The 12,500-nt window shown below is 39.7% G+C and overlaps 2 protein-coding genes across 2 annotated transcripts; both read right to left on the bottom strand.

The window, feature by feature from the left end:
* Positions 1–2,250: 2,250 nt before the first annotated feature.
* On the bottom strand, positions 2,251–6,965 carry LOC127655396 (uncharacterized). The gene is made up of 3 exons (XM_052143224.1): positions 6,796–6,965; positions 3,329–3,412; positions 2,251–3,090 (listed from the first exon to the last, which is right to left on the bottom strand). The coding sequence occupies exons 1-3, from the start codon at positions 6,896–6,898 to the stop codon at positions 2,987–2,989; spliced, it is 291 nt and encodes a 96-aa protein (XP_051999184.1). The 5' UTR covers positions 6,899–6,965; the 3' UTR covers positions 2,251–2,986.
* Positions 6,966–7,851: 886 nt separating this feature from the next.
* LOC127654620 (protein mono-ADP-ribosyltransferase PARP14-like) lies at positions 7,852–10,828 on the bottom strand. The gene is made up of 8 exons (XM_052141846.1): positions 10,695–10,828; positions 10,450–10,622; positions 10,282–10,366; positions 10,071–10,190; positions 9,845–9,907; positions 9,498–9,677; positions 9,223–9,402; positions 7,852–8,630 (listed from the first exon to the last, which is right to left on the bottom strand). Exons 1-8 carry the CDS (start codon positions 10,801–10,803, stop codon positions 7,852–7,854), a joined length of 1,689 nt encoding a protein of 562 aa, XP_051997806.1. The 5' UTR covers positions 10,804–10,828.
* Between the last annotated feature and the right edge of the window lie 1,672 nt (positions 10,829–12,500).

Here is a 12,500-nt window from a genome sequence, read left to right as displayed (position 1 = left end):
TACCTCATATTACGCTAAAAACGCAATTTTCCCGGCATGTATAACTAATGCGCATGCGCGTTCTCAAATTGATTGACAGGCGATGTCTGTATCTAAAAGGTGATTGGCTCTTCTACCTGTAAGGCGGGACTTCCTTTATCTGTCCTTTTGATCGTTGGGCGTTCCAATTTCTCCCATACATTTTTATAGAAGTGGTCCGTCTCTGCTGAACAATCTTTGATGAGGGTTCCATGCAGGCAGATCAAAAGCCTCCTACGGCAAGTCAGTCCACTCGGCGGTCATCTATATAGCTATTATAATAGCTATTTTCTATTAATACAAGTACAGCTCCTATCTACATTCTCCCATTGATTTTAATTCAAGTGTTTCGTCTCTGGCTAAATCGTCTCGGGCAGCACACAGTACAGTATAAGGAATATATATATATCATATTGTATTTCTACAGTTCAATATTGATGCCGGTAAATCATTTTTGACGTATCTCAAAGTATTCCATAACAGTTGTACCCCAAAGTTACTCCAACTAGCCTATTAGATTGTTACATATTAAATTCCTGATAAAGCTGTTTTAAGTATTTTTCCACTTTAAGAATGTTCAACAGATGAATATCACATTTGATAAATCTGTTTAAAATTAAAAACTGAAATGAAAACTCACTCCAGTCATATCAGTAACCTATTCTATTCTATTCTATTCTATTCTATTCTGTTCTGTTCTATATGTGTGTAACTTGAGCCACAGACTTCAAATAAGTGTCATGATGTTGGAAAAATTGTGCACAACATTGCACAGGTCTTATTTTCACGATTCAACATTAATTCGCTTCCCAAAGCTAATAAACATGTGAACATGTTAGCAGCATTCTCTATTCATAGTTGAATTAGTTAGGGAGGGTAAACAAATGACAAACATTTGAACTTTCTCATTTCAAAAGCTCCTTGCTCATGTGACCTTCAATCATCAAACAAGGTTCAGAACATTTTGCTTTTTGGAGGTCAGGAGGTGTGCACAGTAAACATTGAAAAAAAGTCTTTGGAGAAAAAAAAAGCCTGGCAATTGCTTTTGATTGCAAATAGTAATAAGAGTACTCTTCTGTTTACATTAGCCACGTTTCCACTATCGGGCCAAATGAGGGCGTGCTAGTGCGTGCCAGGGCCAATTGCGTTCCCACTGTCACTGCCGGAGCTTCACTGTGCCTCCTCAGGGATTCCACGGGGCCAATGGCCTTTGGACCACCGATTACCCTTGAGCCAAAGAAGGCCAACTTGAGCCTGAGGCATGGTCAGTGTCAAAGACAGAGTTTCACCAAGCAAAGACCAAAATAAGCAAACAAACGTCCGCTTCAGTCTCCACCATGTTCACCAGGGCTAACTAGTTTCCAGAGTCTGATACCTCAGCTTGAGATTTTTGCTTGTGAAATATGTGGGATGTGGGACATTGGCACCAGGGCAGCATATTAAGGGCAGGTTTTAGGGCAATGCTAATGGTGGGAATGCAGATTGACTTTGGTCCAAGACTATTGGCCCCGGCTGGTCAATTGATAGCCCTAGCTTGCACTGGCCCAGTAATGGAAATGCGGTTATTTATGTCTCAGCGTGTTCTTTGTAAATTTAATTAGTTCAATTTCTGCAGTTTCTGGTAAATATTTAATAAAAAGAAATGATGAGATTTTCAATATCTCTTAATATTGTTTTTAAAAATTTTGTTTATTTGTCCTTTAAAAGGTGGACAAATCATTAGTGAGATAAAACATGTTAAAATCACTTTGGTGTAAAGTTGGACCTGTCACTAGCTTAATGTACACTACACAACTCAAGCTTGACTGGTCTGCGATGAGTATCTCATCTGCTCTAAATGTCATGCTTGCGAATAATCAAGAGAAACTGTTGGAGGGCTCTGGGTATCTCAGCGAGTATTGACGCTGACTATCACACCTGGAGTCGTGAGTTTGAATCCAGGGTGTGCTGAGTGACTCCAGTCAGGTCTCCTTAGCAACCAAATTGGCCCAGTTGCTAGGGAAGGTAGAGTCACATGTCGCCATAATGTGGTTCTCACTTTTTGTGTATGTGTGTGTGTGTGTGTGTGTGTGTGTGTGTGTGTGTGTGTGTGTGTGTGTGTGTGTGTGTGTGTGTGAGAGAGAGAGAGAGAGAGAGAGAGAGAGTGAGTTGTGAATCCATGACAATAATCTTTGTTAAATCATTTATTCATCATTATAAAGTGACTATGTAATCTGCCTTGTGGCACATCTTGTATATATTGTTTTAAGAAAGACACTAAAAGTAAGAAATGTGAGACACTGTTGCATTTTAATCACATAACCCTGTTTGATAAGCTAATGTTAAACTATCTCTTTGTTAACCCATTTATTCATCTTCTGTATAGTGACTATGAAAGTACATTTTGTTTTAGAAACACATTTTACCCCAATAAAATAAAAATATCCCGCTACCCTGACCGCACCAAAAGCGTGAACATGTTTTAAAAACATTTCCTAAGAGAAATGACACTTTCCAGTTGGGAATTAAAAAACCTTCCTGTTCCAATCATGTAAACTGTGATCAGGTGACCTCACAAACTTCTGAAACACAGAAATATTTTCCCCACTGGGATGGTGACCCCCCTGTCACTTTTTTACATTAATAATGATAATATTACGTTGTCAATGTTGAAACCATTTTGGTGATTACATCACTGTATTATTTAATCAATCACTACTTTTGAGATTGAGTTGAGAAGTCTCCTCAGTTTTTCCACTAAGCGTTATACACCACTAAAGATACATCATATTTACATTCTGATTGACGGTATACATCAGGGAAGTGATGGATATCTACATGATTACTCAAGTTTATTTTTAAAGCACGTTTACTGCTGAAACAAAGTGCTGTACAAAACAGATAAAAGAGTGACATAGTATAATCAAACATCTCAAACAATCAAGTTTAATGTAAAGCGAGTATTTCATGAACATCACAGACAGTAAATTCAGTAAATGTCGGAATACAGATCATCATCATCGGATTCCTCTTCCCATCTGTGATTCTGACTCTCCATTGCAGCTCCGGGATTTTCTAAATTAACATTAGCATCTACAGAAACAAAACATATTTAACATCTAACATAGCAACTCATTCTACAAATGAAATGCAGTTAATGTCTTGTTTTGCATGCTGGCTTCAATGTTTTAGTCCATATAAGCTGTTTCAGTGTATTGAAAATACCGTCTATATAAATGCAAAGAGTGTTATAGTCTTTTGTAGCTGTCAATATACTGTCAAGACACTGGTCACCAAAGCAAGCCAGTTCACTTCAACCAGAACAACCTACCGTGACATGCTGCATCTCCTTGCACAAGAACATCAGGATACAGATTTCCATTCAGAGATCCCACTGCCATTTCAAAATCTTCATCTAAGTAAAAGGAAGACATTTGAATGAAATAGATACAGTAGCAAGTGTGTGAACCCTTTGGAATTAACTGGTTTGCTCATAAAATGTGATCTCATCTTCATCAAAGTCACAAGTATAGACAAACAAAGTATGATTAAACTAACAACACACAAACAATTATAATATTTCATGTGTGTATTGAACACATCCCATTAAACTTTCACAGTGCTGTGGAAAAAGTCTGTTGGAAACCATTGGGATGATGTTTTCATGTTGTATGTGGTGAACATTTCTGTCATACATCGTGCTGCATGTTCTTCCCAAGTAATTCAACCTTAGTTTCATCAGTCCACAAAACTTTTTCCAAGTAGTGTTGTGGAGTGTCAAGATGACCTTTGGAAAACATCAAGTGCGCAGCAATCTTTTTGTTGGAAAGCAGCTTCCTTCATGATGTCCTGCCATGAACACCATACCTGATGATGTCCTTTGAGTCATCTTTACTGGACGACCACTTCTAGAGAGAGTGATAGACAGTTTGTCTCACTGTGGACAGATGAATATCTAACGGCCACTTCTAGAGAGAGTACCTATAGTACTAAATCACCTCCATTTATAGACAGTTTGTCTAACTGTGGACAGATGAATATCTAACGGCCACTTCTAGTGAGAGTACCTATAGTACTAAATCATCTCCATTTATAGACAGTTTGTCTCACTGTGGACGGATGAATATCTAACGGCCACTTCTAGAGAGAGTACCTATAGTACTAAATCATCTCCATTTATAGACAGTTTGTCTCACTGTGGATGGATGAATATCTAACGGCCACTTCTAGTGAGAGTACCTATAGTACTAAATCACCTCCATTTATAGACAGTTTGTCTCACTGTGGACAGATGAATATCTAACGGCCACTTCTAGAGAGAGTACCTATAGTACTAAATCATCTCCATTTATAGACAGTTTGTCTCACTGTGGACAGATGAATATCTAACGGCCACTTCTAGAGAGAGTACCTATAGTACTAAATCATCTCCATTTATAGACAGTTTGTCTAACTGTGGACAGATGAATATCTAACGGCCACTTCTAGAGAGAGTACCTATAGTACTAAATCATCTCCATTTATAGACAGTTTGTCTCACTGTGGACAGATGAATATCTAACGGCCACTTCTAGAGAGAGTACCTATAGTACTAAATCATCTCCATTTATTGACAGTTTGTCTCACTGTGGACAGATGAATATCTAACGGCCACTTCTAGAGAGAGTACCTATAGTACTAAATCATCTCCATTTATAGACAGTTTGTCTCACTGTGGACAGATGAATATCTAACGGCCACTTCTAGAGAGAGTACATATAGTACTAAATCATCTCCATTTATAGACAGTTTGTCTCACTGTGGACAGATGAATATCTAACGGCCACTTCTAGAGAGAGTACCTATAGTACTAAATCATCTCCATTTATAGACAGTTTGTCTCACTGTGGACAGATGAATATCTAACGGCCACTTCTAGAGAGAGTACCTATAGTACTAAATCATCTCCATTTATAGACAGTTTGTCTCACTGTGGACAGATGAATATCTACCGGCCACTTCTAGTGAGAGTACATATAGTACTAAATCACCTCCATTTATAGACAGTTTGTCTCACTGTGGACAGATGAATATCTAACGGCCACTTCTAGAGAGAGTACCTATAGTACTAAATCATCTCCATTTATAGACAGTTTGTCTCACTGTGGACAGATGAATATCTAACGGCCACTTCTAGAGAGAGTACCTATAGTACTAAATCATCTCCATTTATAGACAGTTTGTCTCACTGTGGACAGATGAATATCTAACGGCCACTTCTAGAGAGAGTACCTATAGTACTAAATCACCTCCATTTATAGACAGTTTGTCTCACTGTGCACAGATGAATATCTAACGGCCACTTCTAGTGAAAGTACCTATAGTACTAAATCACCTCCATTTATAGACAGTTTGTCTCACTGTGGACAGATGAATATCTAACGGCCACTTCTAGTGAGAGTACCTATAGTACTAAATCACCTACATTTATAGACAGTTTGTCTCACTGTGCACAGATGAATATCTAACGGCCACTTCTAGTGAAAGTACCTATAGTACTAAATCACCTCCATTTATAGACAGTTTGTCTCACTGTGGACAGATGAATATCTAACGGCCACTTCTAGAGAGAGTACCTATAGTACTAAATCACCTCCATTTATAGACAGTTTGTCTCACTGTGCACAGATGAATATCTAACGGCCACTTCTAGTGAAAGTACCTATAGTACTAAATCACCTCCATTTATAGACAGTTTGTCTCACTGTGGACAGATGAATATCTAACGGCCACTTCTAGTGAGAGTACCTATAGTACTAAATCATCTCAATTTATAGACAGTTTGTCTCACTGTGGACAGATGAATATCTAACGGCCACTTATAGAGAGAGTACCTATAGTACTAAATCACCTCCATTTATAGACAGTTTGTCTCACTGTGGACAGATGAATATCTAACGGCCACTTATAGAGAGAGTACCTATAGTACTAAATCATCTCCATTTATAGACAGTTTGTCTCACTGTGGACTGATGAATATCTAACGGCCACTTCTAGAGAGAGTACCTATAGTACTAAATCACCTCCATTTATAGACAGTTTGTCTAACTGTGGACAGATGATTATCTAATGGCCACTTCTAGTGAGAGTACCTATAGTACTAAATCATCTCCATTTATAGACAGTTTGTCTCACTGTGCACAGATGAATATCTAACGGCCACTTCTAGAGAGAGTACCTATATTACTAAATCATCTCCATTTATAGACAGTTTGTCTCACTGTGGACAGATGAATATTTAAACTCTTCCAGATAAATCTGCAACCCTTGCAAGCAACAGTTCTTGATCGTAGGTCTTCTGTGATCTCATGGTCCACGTCAGCGGTTCTTTTTATAAGTCAAAGTAGCTCTAACCCACACCTACAATCGCGTTTCATTGATTTGATGTAAGGTTTCCCAACTCCTGGCTCTAATTAGCTTTTGTTGACATCATTATCCTATGGGGTTCACATGCTTTTTCCAACCTACACTGTGAATGTTTGAATGATGTGTTCAATATGTAGTTAAAACAGATTGTGTTTGTTCATTATTGTAACTTCCAGATCAAACCAGATTTTAAGACAAATTTATCCATACAGTAAATGCAGGTAATTCCAAAGGGTTCACATACTTTTTCTTGCCACTGCATATTCAGATATATACAAATATGTAAGTAGTTTGAGAGTGTAGGGAGAGCTCTTTTGATGTGTACTGTTAATTGTTTGGTGCACTTAGCTAAGAAACTATGCAAAAATATTCCAGTGGTTTAAATAATATTACCATCATCATCATCATCATCATCATCATCATCATCATCATCATCATCATCATCTCTTTGGTCTACTGGCTCATTTTTGTCACAGAAGAATGTCTGAGGAAGCATTAGTCTGGTGGCCAATTCCGCTTGTTCTTTCGTCGGTCTCCGTTCATATACAATCTCAATATCAGCATCACACTGAGTGCTCATTTCTTCTGACGGAGATGAAACTACACAGAGGACAACACACAAATTAGATTTCAACTGAAGTCACAGCATAAAACAAGTTCTAGAGAGTCAGAGTATTCAATACACATGAAAACACGAAAATCTATTATTTTCAACTGGCCGAATTTGGTTGCTTAGGAGACCTGACTGGAGTCACTCAGCACGCCCTGGATTCTGGGCGAGTATTGACGCTGACTATCACACCTGGAGACATGACTCCAGTCAGGTCTCCTTAGCAACCAAATTGGCCCGGTTGCTAGGGAGGGTAGAGCCACATGGGGTAACCTCCTCGTGGTGGTGATTAGTGGTTCTCTCAATGGGGCGTGTGGTGAGTTGTGTGTGGATCGTGGAGAGTAGCATGAGTCTCCACATGCTGTGAGTCTCCGCGGTGTCATGCACAACGAGTCACGTGATCAGATGCGCGGATTGACGGTCTCAGACGCGGACGCAACTGAGACGTGTCCTCCGCCATCCGGATTGAGGTGAGTAACCGCACCACCACGAGGACCTACTAAGTAGGGGGAATTGGGCATTCCAAACTGGGAAAAAAGGGGTTGTTAAAACATAAATGTTACTTTGTACAACCATCACATTGCGTTCCTTCAAAGGCGAAGGGAAGTTTACTCGGAATTGGTGTCCGGCGACGGAACACGAGGAGAATTGCGTTTCAGACCGTACATGCAGCGGGATTTTCTGCATGCACAGTGACACGATTTAAGCGTTTTCATACGTTTCAGTGCGGACAAGCAAGTATTTGAAAACGCTTGTGTGGACGGAGAGCATTTGGAAATGGTCTCACGTCTCAACAGTCTGTCCATTAGAAATGAGAGCATACAGTTATAATCAGTTCATTACAGCTCACCTTTTTCTGGCACATTCAAGGGATTGATGGACTCCACTGGTGGTCGACTGCTCAGATTTAAGGATTTAAGCATTGAGGCAAAACTAGTTGCTTCATCTTTTGAAGTAGTAATAGAAAGCATTTCTTTAAATGACAAAGGACTTCCAAAAATCTTCTGAACGTCTGTTCCAAAGACAAACTTTGGAGAAGAAAGCACTCTGTTGGTGTTGGGCTTGTTAATAGAAAGTGGATTATCATCTGGACTAGTCTTTTCTGCAGATGGAGAGCAGGTAGATTCTTTATTCCTGTCTTGTTCAGCAGTATATTTGGGAACAGGTGAAGACACGTTGCCAAACTTAGATCCACCAGTAGATGCTAGACTAGAAAATGAAAAAGTTGAATTCTTTATCTGCTTATCCGTTTGGGATGTCGACGACTCACACTTCAAGCTTGCTGGGGATGCTTCAACTCCTGTTACAGCCAATTGTTTGGAAGAACTACCAAAACTAATGGTGGATGAAAAATCTTTTGGCACAGCAGGAGTTTTGCTTTTCATATTTGGTTTGGGTGTCTCGCAGGTGACACAACGGCTAGATGTGCCTTTATTTATCGCCAAACAGACGTCACAATCCCACCCGTCTTTTTTAGCATCCATGACAGTTAATCTAGCCTGTGATGTTGATTTCATTTTTTCACAAGCCCAAAGATCTTCTTTCTTGGTAAACTGAGAGTGAAAGGAGGATGTTGGAGCTGGTGTTTCAACAATGCCTGAAACTTCAGAAGGTAAAACTGAGGAGGAAAGTAAATAGATAAGATGTCAACATGAAACTGAGAAGTGTTCGCAACCCAATGGGAATGAAAACAAGGCTGTGAGGGACAGATTTACCACCTCTTCAATGGCACGCACTGTATAAAGCTCCTACATCACATCTGATGTTCCACAACTCATGCTGTCTGGAGTTTTATGTACTGAATGTTCCTGGACAGATATTTTATCAATGTTTTCTCAGTGGAACCATCCAAAAACAGTTTAAACTTCACTACAACCCATTGAAGAGACTGTACGTCTATCCCTCTTAAAGGTGCTGTAAGCAATTTCAGCCGTTCTACTTCCTTGAGACTGGGCTGTTGAATTAGCCACACCCCTTTCCCCAAAACCCGCCCTCCAAAGATACCAAATGATCTTTATTGAGACACGAGTAGAAACGGTTCTCTGACAACCGTCAACGGCGCATGTGCAGATGACATGTACAGATGTGGACTGTCTGTGTGTTTAGAAATATTGGGTTACACGCGGACTGTGCGCATGACGAGATTTAGCGGCACGCGGGCCTTCGATGTATATCTGTGGACGTTCATGGAATGTGAATTTTATACTTACCAGAAACATTTAGAGATATCTTTTTTAACTTCTTTAACGCTTCCTGAAAGTCTGGCAGCGTTTTCGTTTGGAAGATCACAATGTTGACACGTTTCAGATGTTTTGGTGAATCTTTGACAAATTTTGTGAGCGCTTCAATCATTGCATTGGCCACTTGAGCTGCTGCCAGGTTCCCTGCTCCTAAACGACATTGACAATAGAATTTCAATAGAATTCTACACCTCTCCCTTTGACGTATTAATCAATCATTTGTCTTTCTGAATGGAGGTGTTTACCGGTTCCAAGAGCTGGGAATGACACAGACTGAATTTGATTTTCTTCGCACATCTTCAGAACGTTGTACGTGGAACTTGTGATGCCTTTCTCATTGGTCTGTCCAACCATGTGGATAATACTTTTGATATTTGAAAGATTTCCGGCTTTGGTCAAGACCACACCATCAGCCGGTTGAGGCGCTTCAGAAGAGAACGAATGAAAAACATTAATTCTATTATTCAATTCCATTTATTTGAATACCTCTTTTCACAGTAAATATTGTTCCAAAGCAGCTTCACAAAGGAAAGGTTGTCCATATTAAACTCTTCTGAATATTGGAGTATTTACTGAAGGTGAAAGGTCTTACCCTTTGTTTTGCACTCATTTACAACGGTTTGTCCTGCAGCTTTGAGAATGGCTCCTGATACACCTGTATAGAAAGACATACGCTACATTACATCAACACATGAGGGGACGACTTAAAGACTCAATTTGTGACTTGTCAGGTTATACTATATATCAATAAATATATGTAACATACAGTATTACTATTGATCAGATTCAGTGCAATATCACATGATATCCAAACTCACCTGAGCTCAAATCAAGACTTGTCGTAGTGCTGTTGACAATCGCGTCTACGGTCTCTTTAGTGATGTCACCACAAAGCACCTTCACTTTCATTGGGCCAATCATTGCTTCTATAGGGTTAGCTGAGGTCATGAAATCATACAGATATGAACAATCGAAAAGACAGAATATCACCAAGCGCCACATTTTAAGCATTGTAAAAAGCCGTCTTACTGCTTGTGTCAGCTCCTTGATCAGAGGATTTGCTGTCTTCATCTGAACTACAGTCCGATTCTTCATCATCCTCATCCTCACTGTCCTGGTAAGGTGTTCAATGTTAAAGGGTTAAAGCATTCACAATAAGAGTGTCCTGAATATGTCAGTGATGTATGTGATATCTACCTGTGCATTTGCGGTCCATGTTTTGAGACCCTGTTGGAACTCTTGTAGCACATCGTCTCGGTCGATCACTAAATAGATGAGCTTGATCACAGTGGAGGTCTTTTGATTGAAATGATCTTCAAAGGCCTGGAGCATGGCACCAATGGCATCAACGCTCTTGACACCTCCACCACCTGCAACAGATAACAGATGAAGGGAGACTCTACACAGAATATCACATGACTAAAGTAAAGCATCGTCTGTACCAGTGCCAACAGCAGGGAAGGAAACGGTGGTGATCTGATTCTCCTCGCAGCGTTCCAGAACTTTCTTCACACGTGACCTCACCTCCGCTGCAGAGTGAGGACCAATCATGTGAATGATGACATCACACTGCAGGTTACCGCGCTAGTCACCGCTGCCACGTCACCCTGCAATGGGCCTTCAGACCAAAACACACTGACAGTGAGTGAAGAGATCTCTTCTGATATCCACTCATTATTTACAGATTAATATAACCCATTCTTTACTCATTTGGGGAAACTTTATGACTTCGAACACAAAGAGAAGTTAAGACTGAGGTTCTTGCAGGCTTCCCACTCTTTGACCAATTTATTTTCAAGACCTTTCCATTTGTCTGTAATTACTTGATTTGACTTGATTACTTGAAGAAATCATTTTTATAAGGATGGCACTCGCAAAAAGTAAATTCTAGCCAATTAAATAATTTAGAGCCGAGCATAACTAGCAAAGTCGTTATCTTTCCAGGCCATTTCTAATCCCACTGATAGCTGACTGTGGGAACCCCGTTTTAATGATTATTTGTGTGTAAAATCCTCACCGAGGTTTTTACACTCTTGTTCCACAGACGATCCGGCTGCTTTGAATATGGCACCTGAAACACCTGAAGGAGAGAGGCATTTTAAGGCATCAAGTCATGATGATTTATATATTTTGGAGAACATTAATATCCTACACTCACTGAACGCTTTATTAGGAACACCTGTACACCTACTTATATATGGTAAATGGTTTGCACTTATATAGCGGTATTCAAAGCACTTTACACTGTGTTACACACACACACACACACACACACACACACACACACATCAATGGTGGCAGAGCTGCATGTATGGTGTTAGTCTGTCATTGGGAGCAACTTGGGGTTCAGTATCTTGCCCAAGGACACTTCGGCATGTGGAGTCATGTGGGCCGGGAATCAAACCGCCAACCCTGTGATTAGTGGCCGACCCGCTCTACCACCTGAGCCTGAGTTCAAGTTTGAACTGACAGAAAGTCTACGGTAACTCAGATAACCACTCTGTACAATTATAGTGAGCAGAATATAATCTCTGAATGCATGATGGGCTACAACAGCAGACGATCATGTCAGGCACTTAATCAGGACCATAGAGTTACTAATACAGTGCTCAGTGATTGTATAGCAGAATGGCCATAAAATAAAAACACCAATGATGGAATTTATTTTAGTGCATAGATTTATTACTTTTGGTATAAACTAATCACTTCTTGTTCAGTCCTGCTTATATATTTTTGGATGATGTAATAAATTGTGAGAATATGAGACACAGCGGACCTTCTTTCAGGCTCATCTCGCTGTTGGTGGTGTTCACAATCCCTCGGACAGTTTCTATGGTGATGTCACCTTTCTTCAACTCAATTCTGACACTTCCAATTTTGACTGTAGGGGAGGAGAAAGATTCACACTTTGACTTTATTAATATTCGTTACAGGAAATACTGTAACTGTCACAAGGAAACAGATTTATATTTTAAGAGCAGATATATGTGTGGATAAGCATGAAAATGTAAAAATGGTCAAAACCTTGATTTTCAGGCATTTTGCCAAAAGTTTGCCAATAATCAAGACTAAAACTTAAAATAATTACAAATGTTAAAAGATGTGTGATTAAACCAAACAATGATTAACCTTGTTCCTCTCCCTGAAATATTCCCGACAGGCGTCATGAACCTTTTCTTCAAATGTCACTATAGTGATCTCCTTGAGGCAGGATCCACAATCCACACACAACTCACCACACGCCCCAT

This window comes from Xyrauchen texanus, chromosome 14 (genome assembly GCF_025860055.1).
Source record: "Xyrauchen texanus isolate HMW12.3.18 chromosome 14, RBS_HiC_50CHRs, whole genome shotgun sequence".
NCBI lineage: Eukaryota > Metazoa > Chordata > Actinopteri > Cypriniformes > Catostomidae > Xyrauchen > Xyrauchen texanus.
This window is presented reverse-complemented; position numbering and strand designations above follow the sequence as displayed.